Genomic DNA, 19,144 nt, shown 5'->3' with positions numbered 1-19,144 from the left:
ATTAACATAGATGTTCTTATGTGCTGGAGAGTTAAATTTCAAAACAATTTTCAGTATATGATTTCAAATGTAGGTAGATGTGTTAACACACACGAAAGATAGATAAAAAGATGATACATTGATAAATAGATACTCCAAAAATGTTCACAACAGCTGTTTCTGGGTGACTGTATTTATCTTCTTTTTTACTATATTTTCTTTTTAAAAAAACTTTTAAGTTCAGGGATACAAGTGAAGGTTTGTTATTAAATTAGTTCAGCATTGTGGAAGACAATGTAATGATTCTTCAAAGACCTAAAGCCACAAATACCATCCTACCCAACGATCCCATTATTGGGCATATACCAAAAGGAATATAAATCATTCTGTTATAAAGACACATGCACTTGTATGTTTATTGCAGCACTATTCACAATAGCAAAGACGTGGAATCAACCTAAATGCCCATCACTGATAGACAGGATAAAGAAAATGTGGTAGATATACACCATGGAATACTAGGCAGCCATAAAAAAGAATGAGATCATGTCCTTTGTAGGCACATGGATGGAGCTGGGGGCCATTATCCTTAGCAAACTAACACAGGAACAGAAAACAAAATACCACATATTCCCGCTTATAAGTGGGAGCTAAATGATGAGAACACATGGGCACATAGAGGGGAACAACACACACTGGGGCCTTTTGGCCTTCAGGAGGAGGGAGACGATCAGGAAAAAGAACTGATGGTACGAGGCTTAATACCTGGGTGATGAAATAATCTGTACAACAAACCGCCATGACAGATGAATGTTTTCATTTCACTTGGGTAAATACCGAAGGGAAGAATTGCTGGGTCATATGGTAAATGTAGGTCAACTTTATAAGCGACTGCCTAATTGTTTTCCAAAGTGGTTTACAGTTTTACATCCCTATCAGCAATATATGAGCATTGCAGTTGCTCCACATCCTCACTAACATTTATTTGATAATTCAATCTGTTTAATATTGGCCATTTGATGATCGGTGTACTAGTATCTAATTGTGGTTTTAATTTCAATTTTCCTAATGAATAATGATGTTGAACATATTTTTAGACTCTTATTTGCAATTTGTATATCTTCTTTGGTGAAATGTCTGTTCAAATTTTTTTGCCCATTTTTAAAAGTCAGGTTATTTATCTGATTCTAAAGTTTTAGCAGTTTTTGCATACTTTGGATACAGTCAAATATATTCTTTAGAAATACATGTTTTGCTAATATTGCTTCACAGTTTGTAGCTTGCCATTTTATTTAATAACAGTGTCTTTTAGAGAACAAAATTTAATTTTGATAAAATACAATTGATTAAAAAATAATCTAAAGGTAGGCATTAAACACTTTATCTAATAAGAACTCTAGTGTGTATCTATTTCTATTAGAAATTGGCATGATATTTAAAAATTATTTTTTACAGTTTTCTGAAAAAAATAGTTTACTAATTAGTGCATTTACTCATTTTCATTTATTTAGTCAACAAATATTTACTGAGAACCTCTAGTGTTTCAGAAACTATACTAGTATTGAGGATAAAATTTTGACCAAAATAGGCATTTTATCATTATTGTAATATAGACATTGGTATCACTGCAGCTAATTTCATCACCTACTTTCTTTGTCCCTCTGGCTTAACAGTAAAGTATCAGAGAAGCACATAAATATTCTATCAGTAAATATGATATATGTAATTCTGAATTTGGTATTCTCTTTGAGGAATGAGGCTCTTATTTTGTATTCCCATCGTGTAGAACATATTAGGCTCGACATTCACATACTCAACAATTATCGCTTCAGTGCATACCCCACGAAAGACCTCGTACCTAGTATTGTGAAAGAGATGAGGCAGTATTAGAAAAGGATTTGGAACAAATAAAGAAAATGATAGGGGACATGTACACAAATAGTCCCAATGTAAGGCAGAGAAATAAATGATATAGAAAAGTAAATACATGGTGCCATTGGAATTCAGGGCAGAAACAGATTATTCCCCAAAACACAATTAAGAAAAGACATTTTAGAAGAGTTGGCTTTTGAGCTGGGGCTGGCAGGATGGGAAGAATTTAGCCATCAAAATTGAGTGGATAGGAAAGGAGACAGGGAAGGCAGCAGAAGTGTGTAGAAAATGTCCCTTTACATATAAATTATACTTTATTAAAGCAAGTTTTATTCTAAAATTATTATATACAGCCATTATATATATGTATGTATGTGTGTGTGTGTTCAACAATTCTAACATTCATTTTTCAGATATTCAAAGCTAAATTATCTTAATCTCATATTTTTCTTCTTGTTTCTTAGGGTCAGTTAAGCCCACTTAAATCTCACCAGAAGAGAGAAAGTCCCTCATTTTCAGAAAATTATTCCAAAATTTCTTCTATTTAATTGTAGCTCTACAGAGCTGCATCAAGGAATTATTTTAGTCTATTCTAATTGTGTTTGTCGAGTGTGGTAACTACACTTTCCATCAAGGGTTTCTGAAACTAGTTATGGAACTTTGTTATCACTATTTTTATGTGCTAATGTATAATGATAAACCAACAATTTGATTGAAAATATTAGCAGACAGTCTAAATATGTAGCCAATTTGCATATAATACTCTGTTCAGCACCTGTAATGTGATGCAAAACTTACCCTAAGCCTAAATAACTGTGTTGTTTTCCAATATGTAATTGGGACAATTAAGATATTACAGCAAAAGCTCTTGGCTCATGATGGCTTCTCTATTTAGCTTACTACAAATTAACCAATTATTCAGTGTCAGCGATGGTCATTTCTACAGTGATAACTTAAATCATACTTAGTTTTAAAGATATCAGTTCACACTCATCTTATTTCTAATTTGCCCACAGTATTCCCTCTAAATAAAATTTCTCTTCAATACTTTTACTGTGCTGTCATTCAGGCCACAGAAAATCCAAACTTCCACAATACATTAGATTTATTCTAATCTATAATGACCTTAAAGTTGTTTTCTTCTTTGCCACTTCTCCTCACTCAAATATTACTTAAGTCCTAAAGGAGGTTTATTAATTAAGTCTCCTTGGGTGCCAATAAAGTTGGTCAAGAAATGATCAATGTGATAATGATTTTGCAACAGTAAGTTCCATTGGCTTCTGTCAATCACATAAATGGGAAACTCACTTAACTCATAGACCCCCTGTATTTTCCTGTGAAATTTGTAACATTTTTAAGAAAAAAATGTGGGTGACTGAATTTTCTAAATATGCATTTGTTTTACACCTATTTTCTTCATAGTTAACAAAAATAAAAACCACACTCAAAATGTTACATTATTGTATTGCTTCTTCTTACAAGGTGTTCTAGAGAAGGTAAAACTGTGGTAACGAAAAACAGATAGTTGGTTTCCAGGGCCTGAGGATGAGGGAGAAGTTGACTACAAAGGGCCATGAAGAAGCATTTTTGGATGGTGAAAATGCTCTATATCTTAATTTCGGTGGTCATTACACATTAGTTTGCATCTGCCAAACGTATACAGCTGTATTCTAAATGGGTAAATTTCATCATATATAAATAACATCTCAAATAAATCTGACTTTGAAGAAGTAAAAAATCATTTATATCACAAATTTTGGGTCAATCTAACGAAATATATTCAACAATCAATATGAGATCTATCAAGAAAGCAAAGGAATTCTTGATTCCCTAAGATGTTTCAGGAATTTCACTCTTTCCAGAGTACCAATGACATTTTATTATCTTTTACGAATAAATGTGATATTTTCGGAAAAAAAAGGTACATTGGACAAGTGCCTAACTTTTATTATTGTCTTTTTAAAAAATCTAAAAATAACATTTAGTTAAATACAAGCTTATTTAACGAGTTGATTGGTTGCCATAATCATCTAGTCTTAGAATGACACACTACTATTTCTTTGTTTGCAGTTGCAAGGTTATTATATTTTAACTCTCACAGTCTGGTAAGCAACTTAATAATTCAGAGAGATAATAGAGAAAAAACACTACTAGAAATTCTCACATGATATAATTGACATTCAGATTCAAGAAACAAAATTGGTTAGAGATAATCCTGAGAAAGCTGCTTTAGATAGCAAATGCCTTACCTTTGCGTTTGTGTCGCATAGCTGTTATCATAAGCCTCATAGGTCTGGTCATCATATTCACCCCCGTAGCCATCATCATAACCCTGAGACAAAAAATGGCAGAAACACCTGTTAGCAGTCAATTTGATTAACTTTGATCTGTTTTCAGTTGGCACAATTTTATACAATGTGATCTTGGTTTAGATTTCATGTTGGGTAAGTAACCATGTATCATATTTTACTAGATTAATGATTCTCAAATAAACTTAAATAATATTTCATGGATCAGGTATCAATGTTTATTAAACTCAGCATATCAATGAAGCAGCAATACCTACTCTAAGACTTATTTAGAATTTTCATCAATAATAATGACTAAGAAATTCAAAATAAGTTTTTCTATTTGGGTATACAAGAACAACTGTGATAACCTTATGGTGGTGTTAACATGTTTGTTACTATCCCACTGGGAATTTTTTCTTCTCCTTTTAATAATCATAATTAAGATAGAAACTATAAACTACAGGATCCTTAAATTGTAGTCAACTTTCAGTAAAAATTATGGAGTCATTACTGATTAAATAAATAAATAAAAGAAAAAAAGAAAGAAGAAAAAAGCAAAGAAGGGGTGAAATAAAGACTTTGTGGCCAGGCCTGGCGGCTCATGCCTGTAATCCCAGCACTTTGCATGGCCAAGGTGGGCAGATCAGCTGAGGTCAGGAGTTGGAGACCAGCCTGGCCAACATGAAACAGAAACCCCATCTCTACTAAAAAATACAAAAAAATTTAGCCAGGCGTGGTGGTGTGCACCTGTAATCCCAGCTACCCAGGAGGCTGAGGCAGGGGAATCACTTGAACCTGGAAGGCAGAGGTTGCAGTGAGCTGAGATTGTGCCATTGCACTCCAGCCTGGGCAACAAGTGTGAAACTCCGTCTCAAAAAAGAAAAAAAAAAAGACTTTGTGTACATTACATGATTTTTAAATCTCATAAGTAAAATAATGTTGTGTGATGAGATTTATTACTTGAGTAAGTTACACTAACAAAGCTAAGGCAGATTTGTCATAGCAGCATGTTCAAACAAGCTAGTAATTATACACTCCAGTTATCAATCACTCTGAATGATTTAGCTTTGTTTCTCTTTGTGGTCATTAATTTTAAACACTAGCCATCCATCTTGATTATTCCCTACTTCTGGAAAAACCTTCAGCTTTTCTGTGCCTGGTGCTGGCGCATCTCTTTCCCTGGAACACACTTCCACCCTACCCTACCACTTCATAAATTCTTTTCAGTCTGGAGGCTTACAAATCTCTCTTTATCTTGTTCAGGAATTTCAGTAGAAAATACCTATATGTGAAATCTTTGACATTGATCTTGACTAACACTTTTAAGCTCATTTAATGAAAAGACTAATATATTTATCAACTTAAGAAACTTCTAAAAATTTTATTTCCTTGTTTCTTCATTTTCATGTGGTCTTACCATCATATAATGCTATTATTTACATATGAAGCTTTCTGAATCTAACTTCCATCTCTTGTCATTTTTCATTATATTTTTGCTGTGCAGTATGAAATAGTTTCTCTATTTGTTCCTTGAATACCCTAATTAGTTCCTATTGAGTTAAATTTTGTTTAATGTTCTAAAGTTCATTTTAGTATTTATAAAATAATTACATGCAGATTATTTAGAAATAATACAAACAAGCTTATGTCTCCAAAATAGTAGTTTCTTGTCTTGTTCTCCTTTAATCTTCAGCTCTCTTTCAGTATTTTCATCTATTATTTTAGTATTTATTTTTGTGTTATTAAGTAATATAGCTAAGTTATTGTTGTTGGATTTATAAATTTTGTCATTTTCTATTTTCTGTCCATTCAGCTTGTTAAATTTAGTTCTATTATTTCCCTTACTTATCTTCCCAATATAGTTTCATCATAATTTTTTATTAGTCAGTATTAATATTATTGAGTGAGAATACATAATTGTATCCTCTTATGACATAAATTATTTAAAATAATTCTGTTTTTATTCTCATACACCTTTTCCTTTCTTCCAAAGTTAATAATTGTTCATTCATCTTATTATTTTCTTGGTTTTCCAAGTATTTAGAAATGTCTTCATCAATTGTCCCAATGGTCATATTAAACTAGCAGTAATATTTCTAAGATTCAAAGACATCAGCTCATCCATAATGTTTTTATGTGTAACATGGAGACTATCACCTGAAGAACCGTGTCATTGTGCTCTGGTCCACATTGATGAATTTCTAGGCCTGAAGGCCAAGGTGTTTTCCTAAGGCCTCTTTCACCATTGTTGGTAGTGAATTTCCTTTGGCCAGATTCCATCTTTTCCTTGCTTTAATTTCTTGCTGAAACATCTCTTTCAATAACCTCTATTCAGAGATATTTTGGAGAAAAATATTTGATTCTTTCTTGCTTAGCTTTACACTGCCTCCCCTACTCACTGTAGCTTTTGTTTTTATTTTTTTGGTGATAAATTTCAATTATACAAAAGTTGGAACAAGATGTTAATGGAAACTCATCTACCCTTCACCTAGATTCAACAATTATTGATATTTTGTCTCATTTGTGTTATCTTATATATACATTTTCTAAGAAATCATTTGCAAATTAGTTCCAGATACATGATATTTTATCCCTAAATACTTCAGCTTCTATCTCCTGAGTGTAGGGACACTCTTCTACATAAATGTATTATTATTACTCCTTAAAAATCACAATATATTCACATTACTGTGCAGTCCCCAGTTAAATTTCTACAATTGTCCCAAGCATTTATGAATTTTGTAGCTATTTTAATCTTGCATAGCTATTTTTTAAAAATCAGAACCCAATAAAGAATTTTGAATTGCATTTGATGATTATATCTGTTTAGTGTTTTTAGAGCTAGCATAGTTCTCCAACCTTTTGTTGCTTCCCAAAATATTATCTTTTTTGAGTGGTCCAAACCAACTGTTTTGTACACCATCCCACATTCTGCATTTGTCTGATTATTCTCATAATTACATTCAGATTTAATATTTTTGAAAGAATGTTACATATGTGATATTGTATTGTACATTTATGTTACTGGAAATTTTTAAATTGTTGTCTCATACTTAATTGGTTGGGTAGAGAAGTCTAGGCTGAAAAAAATGCTTTTAATCAGAATTTTGAGAGCTTTGGTACAATATTTTTTACTATTCCATGTTAAAGTTGAGAATTCCTATTACTTGCATGTGACCTAGATTTGTTTTGTCTCTTTTTTATTTCTTCTGGATGCTTTTACAATTTTTATCTCTGCTGTTCTGAAATTACAGAAGGCAATGCCTTTGTGTGTGTGTTTCTTTTCATTCATTATGTTGGGTGCTCAATGAGCTCTTTCAATCTAGAGGCTTATATTCTTCAGTTGTGGAAAATGTCTCTCCATTTTTTTTCTTTCTTTCTTTCTTTTTTTTTTTTTATAACCCTTACTAGTGAGATTGAGTCTTCTCGTTTGGTACAGTAAATTTACTTTTTTGTCCTATATGATATCTCTTATTCTTTTTACGTTACTTCACACACACACAGACACACACACACACACACACTAACAACTGTTAGGATGTGGAGTGGATGTTTTGTGTTCCCCTGGTATAGTTTAAGCATCCCATTCTTAGCCCAAGGTCTCTCATCTCCTTTGTGGTGGGACAAGGGTTAATACCATAATTGGAGCTTTCTGGAGCTGCAAGATTCAGGGCAGTCCAGCACTCTATCTTGAGGATCTGCCTGGTCAGTTATGAGGACATTCACAGGTGCTCCAAGGGGTGCAAACTTCTTTTTAGGAATCGGGCTTTTGGTCCTTCACCAAGATTATAAAAATATGGCTTCACTCACCTTTATTTCTTATGCAGGACTCAAGATCTCTAGCTTCCAACAGGAGGCAAGGCAGTTTTAATTTGTTTGTTTTGTTCCACTTTATTTTTGTGTTTCTGGTTTTGAGCAGGGAGGTACAAGAACCAGGGATGGGAGTAGGTACTCGTCTTCAGGGCTCCAGGGCTCCTGAAATCCCTATGTTTCCCCCATTTCCATCTGTTGAAATGCTACTAATTCCTCAAGGTCATTTTACATAATATCTTTAGAAATCTTTTCCTCCTTCTAACAACCGTATATTAACCCTTAGTTCCCTGAATTCCAATAGCCTGTTTTCTCTCATTGTTCTTAAAATACCTAAACATATACTGTATTTATTTTTCTACAATTTTCTCTCTTTTAAGAATTCAAGTTTCTGAAAAGCAAGGACTATACAATAGTTTATAACCTTTATGATGTATTGTAGTACCTGGCATAGTTTATTCCATAGAATAGTCATTTAACAAATATATATTGAATTGTTTAATTAGCCAAAGGAGACTATTCTTATCCACTGTAGATATGGATTAACACAAATTAATCACCACTAAAAGATAAGTGTTTCAAATGATAAATATATAAAGCTATTATCTCTATTTATGACGAATATCTTTACTATTTGGCCCAGGAAGATTATTTCATTTTACTCCCTCACTCTTTTACTTCTTTAAATGTTACAAAGAAAATCCCCAGAGTAGATGGAAATCTTTCCTGTTAACCTAAACTTTCATAAAGCATATAGTGCAATGTTCCCCAAATAGCTGTACTTACTAGAAAAGGGACAGTAAATGGGCATATTTTCCTAATACTTGATATATTTTTAAAACCATCCTTTTATTAAGAAATATGTATACACATAAATATTTGTAAATATATATGTATGTATGTAAACGTATAGTACTACAAAACAGTAAACTATCATTAGACAACTGTCACAAAATGAAAAGCATCACAACGTTTAAGATGTCAACACTGAATCCTAAATATTAAAAACAGACTGTGAGTTATTCATTGGTATATCCTTATTGCATAAATCAGATCGTTTTCCTAATGCCAGCACTAAGGAAGTAGCAGGTGGATTTCTGAACAAGTGAGAAAAAAGCAAGAGTGTTCTAGCAGCTAGGGTAGGAGAGACGACCACAGAGCCATAAAAGGCATGGACCCCAGCTTTATTCTGTCTGCATTCAAATCCTGAATCCTAATAAGATTCCCAGATGTGGAAACTCATAAGATGTAGGGAAGAGTAAAGGTAGAACATGGAATGTTTTACATAATACAGTTTTTTTAAGACCAATAAAGTTGTAAAAAAAAGAAAGCCATAGTTCTAGGAAACCATATTTATGTGGTTTTCTTAAGTAAAAACATGCATTGTGCTGATGATGGTCTAAGATAAATCACTAAAATAGACATGCTCCCTGAAAAGCCAGTCAGTATCTGCCTGAGATTTAAGGTGAATATGAATATTCAATTAAGAAATCAAAACATAAAAGATCAAAAATTCTGAAATGATACTTTTTCCATTTTTGCTTCATTGTTTTTGCTGTTTGAAGACATTACTATCTTATTATGTCCTGGCTTATTAGTATACTTCTACTAAAAAATACTACTTTATGGTACATAAGTCATCAGAGTCCCAATGTAGAATTTCCTCAAGTACAAAGAGCACATCCGATGTGTCCAGTAAAAGAAAACTTTCTAAATAAATTAACAATTTTAACTTTACTTTCTTCTAGCTGTAGACAGATGATTTGATATCTCCCACAAGAAAGAAAACACTCAAGAAGATACGATTAATTCCTCTCTGGAACATGGTCATGGAAAATATCTCTTCTAAGATTTCTTTCTATCTGTGAAGTTATAAATTCTTTAGTTTTCTATTCTTTGAGCCAAACAAGACAAGTCCTTATAGGATCCTTGTGAAACACAATCTTGGCTTCTTTCTGAGTCTTTGCTAAGTTCTCTACAATATACTTAAGGCACAATGTGAAGTGTGGGTCTAAAATGAAGGCCTGAGCTATAATGAAAGAAGGCAATTTCTTTGTAGCTTGCTATGAATTATAGACCACTTTACACATTTGGGTACTGGGCAAAGCAACATACAGGACAAATATGTGTAACCATAAACACATATCTTTACAAAACGAGCCCTTTTCAAATCTACCCTGGAAAATGCATTTTTTTGTCTTTAATATGCCTACTAATTTCTCAAATTAATGAGGTCATTGACTTAAACGCTTATTATTGAACTATGATTTCTATTCCAATTTTGGGTTGTCAAATCTAACTAATACCGGCTCTGCATATGAGCTTAAAATAATAGTAATTCATCAGATGTTATATTAACCACTTAATTACCTATTATCCAGGCATTAAACATAAGAGAAGATTCAGACATAAGTCCTATCTTTAAGAAGTTCTTATCCAGTGTAGTTCTGGTAAATGTTTAATAATTGCCTCTCCAAAAAATTGTATGCACGTGTGTGTATGCACATACACATGCAAATTCATTAAACCTTTTACTGACATAAAGCATATGATTTATAAATAAAATACAGAATTTATTATACATTCTATAAACATATAACTTCAGTGTGATTTGCAAAATTTTTTGCAAAATCCACTATAAGTTTTATAATTGCATTGTCACAATAGAATCCCAATAAATCACAGCACAGATAAATGCTTGCTTATTATCTGATTCAGCAACGATGTCAATGTTATTGATAAATGTATGGTTCTGACATGACTGTTATTTGACATTTTTATTTATGTTGACCAGTAAAGTGAAAGTGAAATCTCAAATACATATGTCAGAATTTTACTTGTTTCTTAATGACAGGAGCAACTTTGCTCTGAATTAGACAATGGTTTTGACATACTGGAAGAATATTTCCTCAATTTCGTGTTCCATTTACAATGTAAAGGTTATAGGAATAATATACTTTTAAATAAATAAAATGCTCTGAATTAGACAATGGTTTTGACATGCTGGAAGAATATTTCCTCAATTTTGTGTTCCATTTACAATGTTAAGGCTATAGGAATAATACACTTTTAAATAAATAAAATGCTTTGAATTAGACAATGGTTTTGACATGCTGGAAGAATATTTCCTCAATTTTGTGTTCCATTTACAATGTTAAGGCTATAGGTATAACTAATTTTTAAATAAAATCTACATTATTAACATTTTCTCCATAGCTTTCTTACATTTAGATAATGAATAAAACAAAACATCAAGTCCTGGCTTTTAGCATTTGCCAGTATCTGTAGTGTAAAAACTCTTATTACAGCTGATTTTAAGCTATCACCACATTGCCACTGAAAACAGACTTGGGAAAAGGTGAACATTAACACACCATTATATGTTATTTCCACCAAACAGATACACTAGACATAAATAACTGAAAGAGCACAGATTCTAACCTAATACATACTGATGAGTCTGTAAATGTTTATCTTCAATATAATCTATTTCATTTAAAGTTATGTAATTTAATTTTTAATAATGACTGTTTAACAATCAATTTACAAAATTCCTAAAAATTTTACAAGAAATCTTGTGAGCCAGTATGAGTCACCTCTGCTCTTGGTTACTAGAAGATATCAACAAATGTATATGCAATTCAGATACCAAAGAAAGCACTCCAAGAGTATGTAACAAGTGCTATGGAAGCACACTGGAGGAATGGCTAAATAGGTCTGAGGATTTCAAGGAGAATGTCTCTGAAAAGTTGTTGTTTGAGATTGGTATTTCAGGATAAATAAATGTTTTTCAGGTGGACAAGCAGGTAAAATGAGAGCATTTCATTTCCAGGTGCACCACGTGTGAATGCATGGCATTATGAAAATAAATTGTGTTTTGTGAGCTGCTAGTAGCTGGATCTAACTAAACCACAAAATGTCTAAGAAACAGTAGGGAGTTGGACCAAAGAGCAGAAAGGGTCACGTCTGAATTGTTTTCTATAACATGGCAAAGGGTTTATCTATATCTAGTAGGGAAAGAAGCCATTGAAGGGTTCCAGGTGGTAGAATGACAAATTTGGATCAACATTTTATATATTTTGACTCAAAAATAAATATTACCAAGGCTTTGTAGAGTAGGCTCCATTTTCCCACTATTTTCTTGAACATATTATCATAGTTACTGTAAAGTCCCTGAATGGTAACTAACATCTCAATTACCCATGACTATTTTTTTCCTCTTAATTTTTATTGTCATTGTTTTTAACATGTCACGGGTTTTCACTGAACTGTTGATATGGTGTAAGGAAATTTGTGAAAGCGTTGGCTGATGGTATTTTCTTCCAAAAAGCATTAAGTGTTTTCTTGTCAGGCCATTAGGATAGCAACAGGTAACCACGATACCATCAAGAGTTGGTTTCAGGCACCTGGATATACGAGTTTGAAGCTTAGACAGTTTGAGCTAGAGATATGGCTCTAGTAGTCATCAACGTATACATGGCAACCATAATAACCACCATTGTGCACAGTGTCCACTGAGAAGAGAAACTTAATTTACAGAAAGTTCTACGTGAACACAATGTTCCAAGCACTACTTCCCCTCTAGGAAATGAGGGCACAAGGTCAGCTGTAATAAATATATTTTGTACAGAAAGACCCCATTTAAAAAAATCAGCCTTGAATTTACCCAAAAGATATTATTTCTTGAAAGGCCTTATTAAATCCCCATGCCAATGTTTTTTGTTTTTTTGTTTTTGTTTTTGTTTAACAGAGACCTGTGAAAATCTCCGCCTCTACTCTTGCGTGCATTACTACCCCATAGACACAGAATCAAAAAGTTCCAAAAAGAAACAAAAAATGGAATTGTAAACAGAATATGTTAAATTACCTCTAGATAGAGCTTTTCTAATCAGTACTAGTTTATGGAGCCTAAGATATTTGAAGATTGCTTGCAACTCAGAAAAGGGAATCATCACACAAAAATAGTTTAGAAGCATCTCACCACATATTTTGGAAAATAAACATGTTTTGAAACTATTATATTACATCACTGACAGTTCAGATAATTTTAAAAAATAATTTCAACTTTTACTGCAGATGAAGGGGGTAATGTTGACGTTTGTTGCATGAGTATACTGCATTTTGCTGCGGTTTGGGGTATAAATAGTCCTGTCACCCAGGTAGTGAGTAGAGGACCCAACAGGTGGTTTTTCTTTACCTATTTAAAAAGTCAAGTAGGACCACAGGAAATTGCCATTTTTGTAAGTCAAAAATTGTCAAATGTTGGCGATTTCCTAAGGTTCAACCTAACACTAATATTAGAAACTGTGAAATTGACATGTTTTTGTCAACTAAAGAGAACAAAAGTGTCTTGTGATACCAGTAAGTTATTGTGGCTTCTAGAAGAAAATCATTTAGAAATTTAAATGATATGAAATGTCATTCTGACTCTGTTATATACCCACATTTTCTGTGAAGACTTTAAAAATTAACAGGTCTTTGTGACAGATTTAGCATCTGTTCATTATTTTCATTTGGATTTTATTTTCTATAAAAGGTCAGCAGGTATTACAACAAAATACATAAATTAAGGGAAATAATGTGGAATATTGTTATGCAATTGAGAGAAAAATAAAGTGAAGAGAGAAATAATAATCAAGAACCATAAAATATTCTATAATTAAGTAATTTAATTATGAGGGTCAAGATAATAAATTGTCATCAAAAACTAAAATGCTAGGCACAAAAGCGATTTGCAAATGCTGGCGTTTAATATTATTGAATGTAATTAACAGGTCAGATAGGAACTTAACATTTAACTTACTTTATGAAGTGTGGTTAATTCTTAAAAACACATCCCTGTCTTAGCTTATTTAAACCATAAGATGCATAGAACTACAAAAGCACTTCATGGTAATAATCAAAAATTTAAAACATAAAATATTACTAAAACAAAAACTAACTGTACAATGCCAATATTTTGATAGTTACCATTTCTTTAGGATATAAATTATTAATGCTTGTGTATTCTCTTGACCATAGGTTACTTATACTTTTCATGTATTTTTTCTTTAAAATGTTACATTCTATCTGTGATATTGGTACATTCTCTCTCTGATATTGAATAGATGAATTTCTGATAAAATAAGAAATATTTTAACAGTCTCTTCCATCTCTTTTTTCCCACTGAAAGCATGACTAGATTGCTGGCTTGGGATACTATGGCAGTGGTTACTCCCCAGTATGCAGCTTTTGTTACTGATGCAACATGGGAAGTCATTATGTGTTCAAAACCATATGAGCGCATAAAGGTGCACATCCTCAGTGAGGTCATTAAACCTAACAGTTTAGCTCTGCAGTTAGGCAATATACTTAAATCTTTGGCGTTTTGTATAGAAATCAGTAAATCAGTCTCTAAATAAAAGCAAGCTATTCTCTACCTTCCTTTCCAATGTAGATTGTAGCTGCTAAATAATTTTCCCTTATATATGTACACTCAATATGAAGGCTAGAAATTGCATATTTCTGAAATCTAGATTCTCCGGAAATTAGAAGCTTCCAAGGAACTACAAGACATTCTCTGCCAGCCATGCATATGCAACCCAGTATTCTACATTAACAAATTAATCTCTGGGGAGGCTAATGCTAACTTTCCAATCTGCCCACTAAAATCAAATAACAAACCTCAAGAGACACATGTGGAAGTTGTATATATTTAAAAATAAAATTAATAATATACCATTCAAGTGAACACCATTCATAATCATATATAACAAGTATGCATTGGGAGATCAGTAAGAGCCAGTATGTGAAGCACTTACATACACAGTTATTTTGTTAAAAACCAAAATCAAGCCTATATGGCATGTTCTGTATCTTTACACCTACTTAACAGATTAGGAAAATGAGAAATAATTTCATGAGACCACAGCCCACGAGGAAGTGTCTTGGCTACAATGTAAACTCAGTTCTCTGGCACTGTCTAGTATTTACTCTCTAGTTGCTTTACTGAAGGCCTAATATCATTAATGTCAAAATATAATTCTCATGACTTTTTAAATCATTTTGGTAAGTTTACAATAGTAACACAAACACAATTTGGGATTTTACCTGTTAAAACATGCACTGAAGAAAAATGAAAAAAAAATTGGGGTTAATAATTTTGTATTATATTTTTAAAAATCAGTGTTTTATCCTTATTTTTTTTAATTTTATTATTATTATACTTTAAGTTTTAGGGTACATGTGCATAATGTGCAGGTTTGTTACATATGTATACATGTGCCATGTTGGTGTGCTGCACCCATTAACTCATCATTTAACATTAGGTATATCTCCTAATGCTGTCCCTCCCCCCCCCCCCCCACAACAGTGCCTGGTGTGTGATGTTCCCCTTCCTGTGTCCATGTGTTCTCATTGTTCAATTCCCACCTATGAGTGAGAACATGCAGTGTTTGGTTTTTTGTCCTTGCGATAGTTTGCTGAGAATGATGGTTTCCAGTTTCATCCACGTCCCTACAAATGACATGAACGCATCATTTTTTATGGCTGCATAGTATTCCATGGTGTATATGTGCCACATTTTCTTCATCCAGTCTATCGTTGTTGGACATTTAGGGTGGTTCCAAGTCTTTCCTATTGTGAATAGTGTTGCTATAAGCAGTTTTATGAGAATATAAAATGTAAAGAACTATGCATATCTGAGATTTTAATATACTTTAAGTTAATAAGCTAGTCTATTATTGTGTCATGGATGCTGGCAGAAGACATAACTTTCTCTTGGGTCAAAAACAAGGACTTTATTACACACCATAAATTAAAAGCCAGACCTTCATATTGGCTTGCCCTACATCCCACAGGGCAATGCAAGCAGGTCCAGGTTAGATGCCTGCACACTCAGTGGGTTGTATTGCAGGGTGGGAACAGTGAGCTCATGGAATATGAAGTAAGTGGAAGCAAACCTGCTCTGACTTTGGGGATAGATGCTACTCCATTCTTATGTTACTAGCTGCAAGCACAGTCCTGATAAATCATCCAAGTAAAGAGTAATTAGGCCTTGTATTCTTGGCATAACCAGCCAGAAAGCACAAGGATGCTCAGGGTCCATAGCCAATTGTGTCTCCTACCAAGAGATGAGTAAAACACACGAAAACTGGGAGTCCTTCAAAAGTGACTTGCTGTATTGAGGAGGGAAGGGCAGATGGTTATACTGTTTCCTTGTTTATTTGATATCTCCAGCAAATGACAATATGTGCCTTTACTTTTGTCCCTTCAGCAAAATTTACCAGCTTTATCCTTTTTATTCTGGATTCCTTTGTCTTCTAGAGTTCTATATAACATTGTACCCAAGCAGAGTACAAGCCAGTAATCTTTTCTTATTAGGAGAAACAAACCTTGTCAATTGTCAAACATTGTGAGATACTATTTCCTAACAAACATGGCTATTTTAGTAAGACTACCCAGTTCCTACAGAATATTAACATTTACTACCGAAACTTTCAAATCTGTTTTCCTTTTTTTGGGAAGAATGACTGAAAATTAATTTCGCTAGTTTTGCAAGTTTCAAAGCTCATATAACTATATTTGGTAATGAACACTATTTAATGTGATTTAGGTTTCCAAGTAGGTGACTCTTAATCATGAACAGCTGCATTAATTTCCTGTTTAAAAAGGAAGCAATATAGTAAACCAAAGTACATCATAAACTCTAGATTAAAAAATAATAAAACTTGGCGCTTGGTGGGGACAAAAGAAAATTTGGCTATTTAGAGATTGCTTCTAGGCTATAATTAAAATGAGATATCCTGAAACATTTTAGTAATTTTTCTCTAGTATGACATGAAAGGACGTTAACTTTGTATTTTTTGAAAATATTCAGTTGTCAGTAGGTTTCCTTCTACTCCCATTTTTCTAAATGCTTTCTAACACCTTAAAAATCAGGTAGCAATCTGTTCAACCCAGTTAATGAACAGAACTATGACTAATGAAACTGGAGTTTAGAGTAATGAAGTGCTAGTTTGCTAATGGATCTATTTTAAATGTGTTAATGCTTTATGTACTTCATATTGTAGGCCTCCTTGCTGCTTCAGGACAGAACTCAAAGCAAATGCTGTAAAGTCAGTGGCATAAGTCTCTAACGCCTTCTAATACACTCACCAGAAAGAGATAGATAAAATTGTTAATGCTGTCATGACTAAGAACAAGATCAAGTTTTAGAAGCCAACTCGTGTTTTTCACTTCTAAGTACCAAAAGGTTAAAGATGAATAAGAGGGCACAGACATATCTTACTATGTTTCTAATCATAGAAATCCAGTGAACTGGTCACACGAGAGGGGAGCTGTTGTCTCTAAAAGGGTCTTTTTCGTGGCCAATTATCTATATAGTGCCTTGAGGTTGCTGCTGTGTGTAAAATAAAATATTTTATTTTATTTTATTTTATTTGCTCACACCTTTAAGTGGGGTTAAAAATACTTGATAATTGTGTTCTCCTTAACTATATTGTCCTTAAGAATAAAGAGTGCGTGTCTTATATTTCTTTAGAACTTGCCCCATTTCTGTTGTCCCACTAGTCACTTACACTTAGTACTTAATGTTTTTTTCCCAAAAATATTTTATTTATTTTATTTTATTTTACTTTTTCATTTTATTTTATTTATTATTTTATTTTTATTTCACTTTAAGTTCCAGGATACGTGTGCAGAATGTGAAGGTTTGTTACATTGGTACACATGTGCCATGGTGGTTTCCTGTTCCAATCAACCAGAAAGAGACAGATAAAATTGTTAATGCTGTCATGACTAAGAACAGGATCAAGTTTCAGAAAAGAAGTTTAGAAGACATCATCGAGGGTTTAAGCCTTGCATGCATTAAGTATTTGTCCTAATGCTTTCCCTCCCCTTGCCCCCCATCCCTGACAGGCCACCGTGTGTGATGTTCCCCTCCCTGTGTCCACGTGTTCTCATTGTTCAACTCCCACTTATGAGTGAGAACATGTGGTGTTTGGTTTTCTGTTCCCGTGTTAGTTTGCTGAGGATGATGGTTTCCAGCTTCATCCATGTCCCTGCAAAGGACATGAACTCATTCTTTTTTATGGCTGCATAGTATTCTGTGGTGTATATGTGCCACAATGTCTTTATCCAGTCTTTCATTGATGGGCATTTGAGTTGTTCCATGATTTTGCTATTGTAAATAGTGCTGCAATAAACATACATGGGCATGTGTCTCTATAGAAGAATTTATATTCCTTTGGGTATATACCCGTAATGGGATTGCTGGGTCAAACAGTATTTCTCAATGGTATTTCTCAAATGGTATTACTCAAGATGGATTAAATACTTAAATGTAAAACCCAAAACCATAAAAACCCTAGAAGAACACCTAGGCAATGCCATTCAGGACATAGGCATGGGTAAAGACTTCATGACTAAAACACGAAAAGCAATGGCAACAAAATCCAAAATAGACAAACGGGATCCAGTTAAACTAAAGAGCTTCTGCACAGCAAAAGAAACTACCATCAGAGTGAACAGGCAACCTACAGAATGGGAGAAAATTTTTGCAATCTACCCATCTGACAAAGGTTTAACATCCAGAATCTACAAGGAACTTAAACAAATGTAAAAGAAAAAAAAGAAAACAAACAACCCCATCAAAAAGTGGATGAAGGATATGAACAGACATTTTTAAGAAGAAGACATTTATGTGGCCAACAAACATGAAAAAAAAGCTCATCATTTCTTTGTGTTTTATATTGCTATTTTAGGACATGAGAAACCAAAGCTTAAAATGCTGTTGGCATCATCATAGCTGATCTGATTCAAATTATCTAATTCAACTTGTGTTAGACAGAGAATGAATCAGGAAAACCAAAACAAAAACAGCATAAGAAATCAGCATTCCATAATGATTCCTGCCACACCTGTTGGTGTTATGTTGGTTGTTCAAAAGGAATTTTCTAGCTTTTAAACAAGAGCATGATGATATGATGCACCTATTTAATATTTTTAAGTTTTTGCCCCCAAAATACTTCAGTTCTGATCTTTAGTAATATTTTTTCAATTAGAAAGAATTTAAGAACCAATCACTTACGTTGATAAATGTAAAGAAATTTTTACACATTATTTCACACAACTATCACTGTCTAGTAAATTATGCATGACAAATGCATATCAAAATGAAGTAATTAATTTTCTATAAGCCAGTTAAGTAATCT

General features: G+C 33.1%; 1 protein-coding gene across 9 annotated transcripts in view; it reads right to left on the bottom strand.

The window, feature by feature from the left end:
- The window catches only part of KHDRBS2 (KH RNA binding domain containing, signal transduction associated 2), a 656,853-nt gene that overhangs the window by 93,465 nt on the left and 544,244 nt on the right, over nt 1–19,144 (bottom strand). For all 9 annotated transcript variants that reach the window (XM_055257519.2, XM_055257497.2, XM_063618794.1 and 6 more), the window contains one exon: nt 4,101–4,183. In XM_055257519.2, the coding sequence (XP_055113494.1) occupies nt 4,101–4,183 (83 nt within the window). The remainder of the gene's footprint in view (nt 1–4,100; nt 4,184–19,144) is intronic.

Source organism: Symphalangus syndactylus, chromosome 2 (genome assembly GCF_028878055.3).
Source record: "Symphalangus syndactylus isolate Jambi chromosome 2, NHGRI_mSymSyn1-v2.1_pri, whole genome shotgun sequence".
NCBI lineage: Eukaryota > Metazoa > Chordata > Mammalia > Primates > Hylobatidae > Symphalangus > Symphalangus syndactylus.
This window is presented reverse-complemented; position numbering and strand designations above follow the sequence as displayed.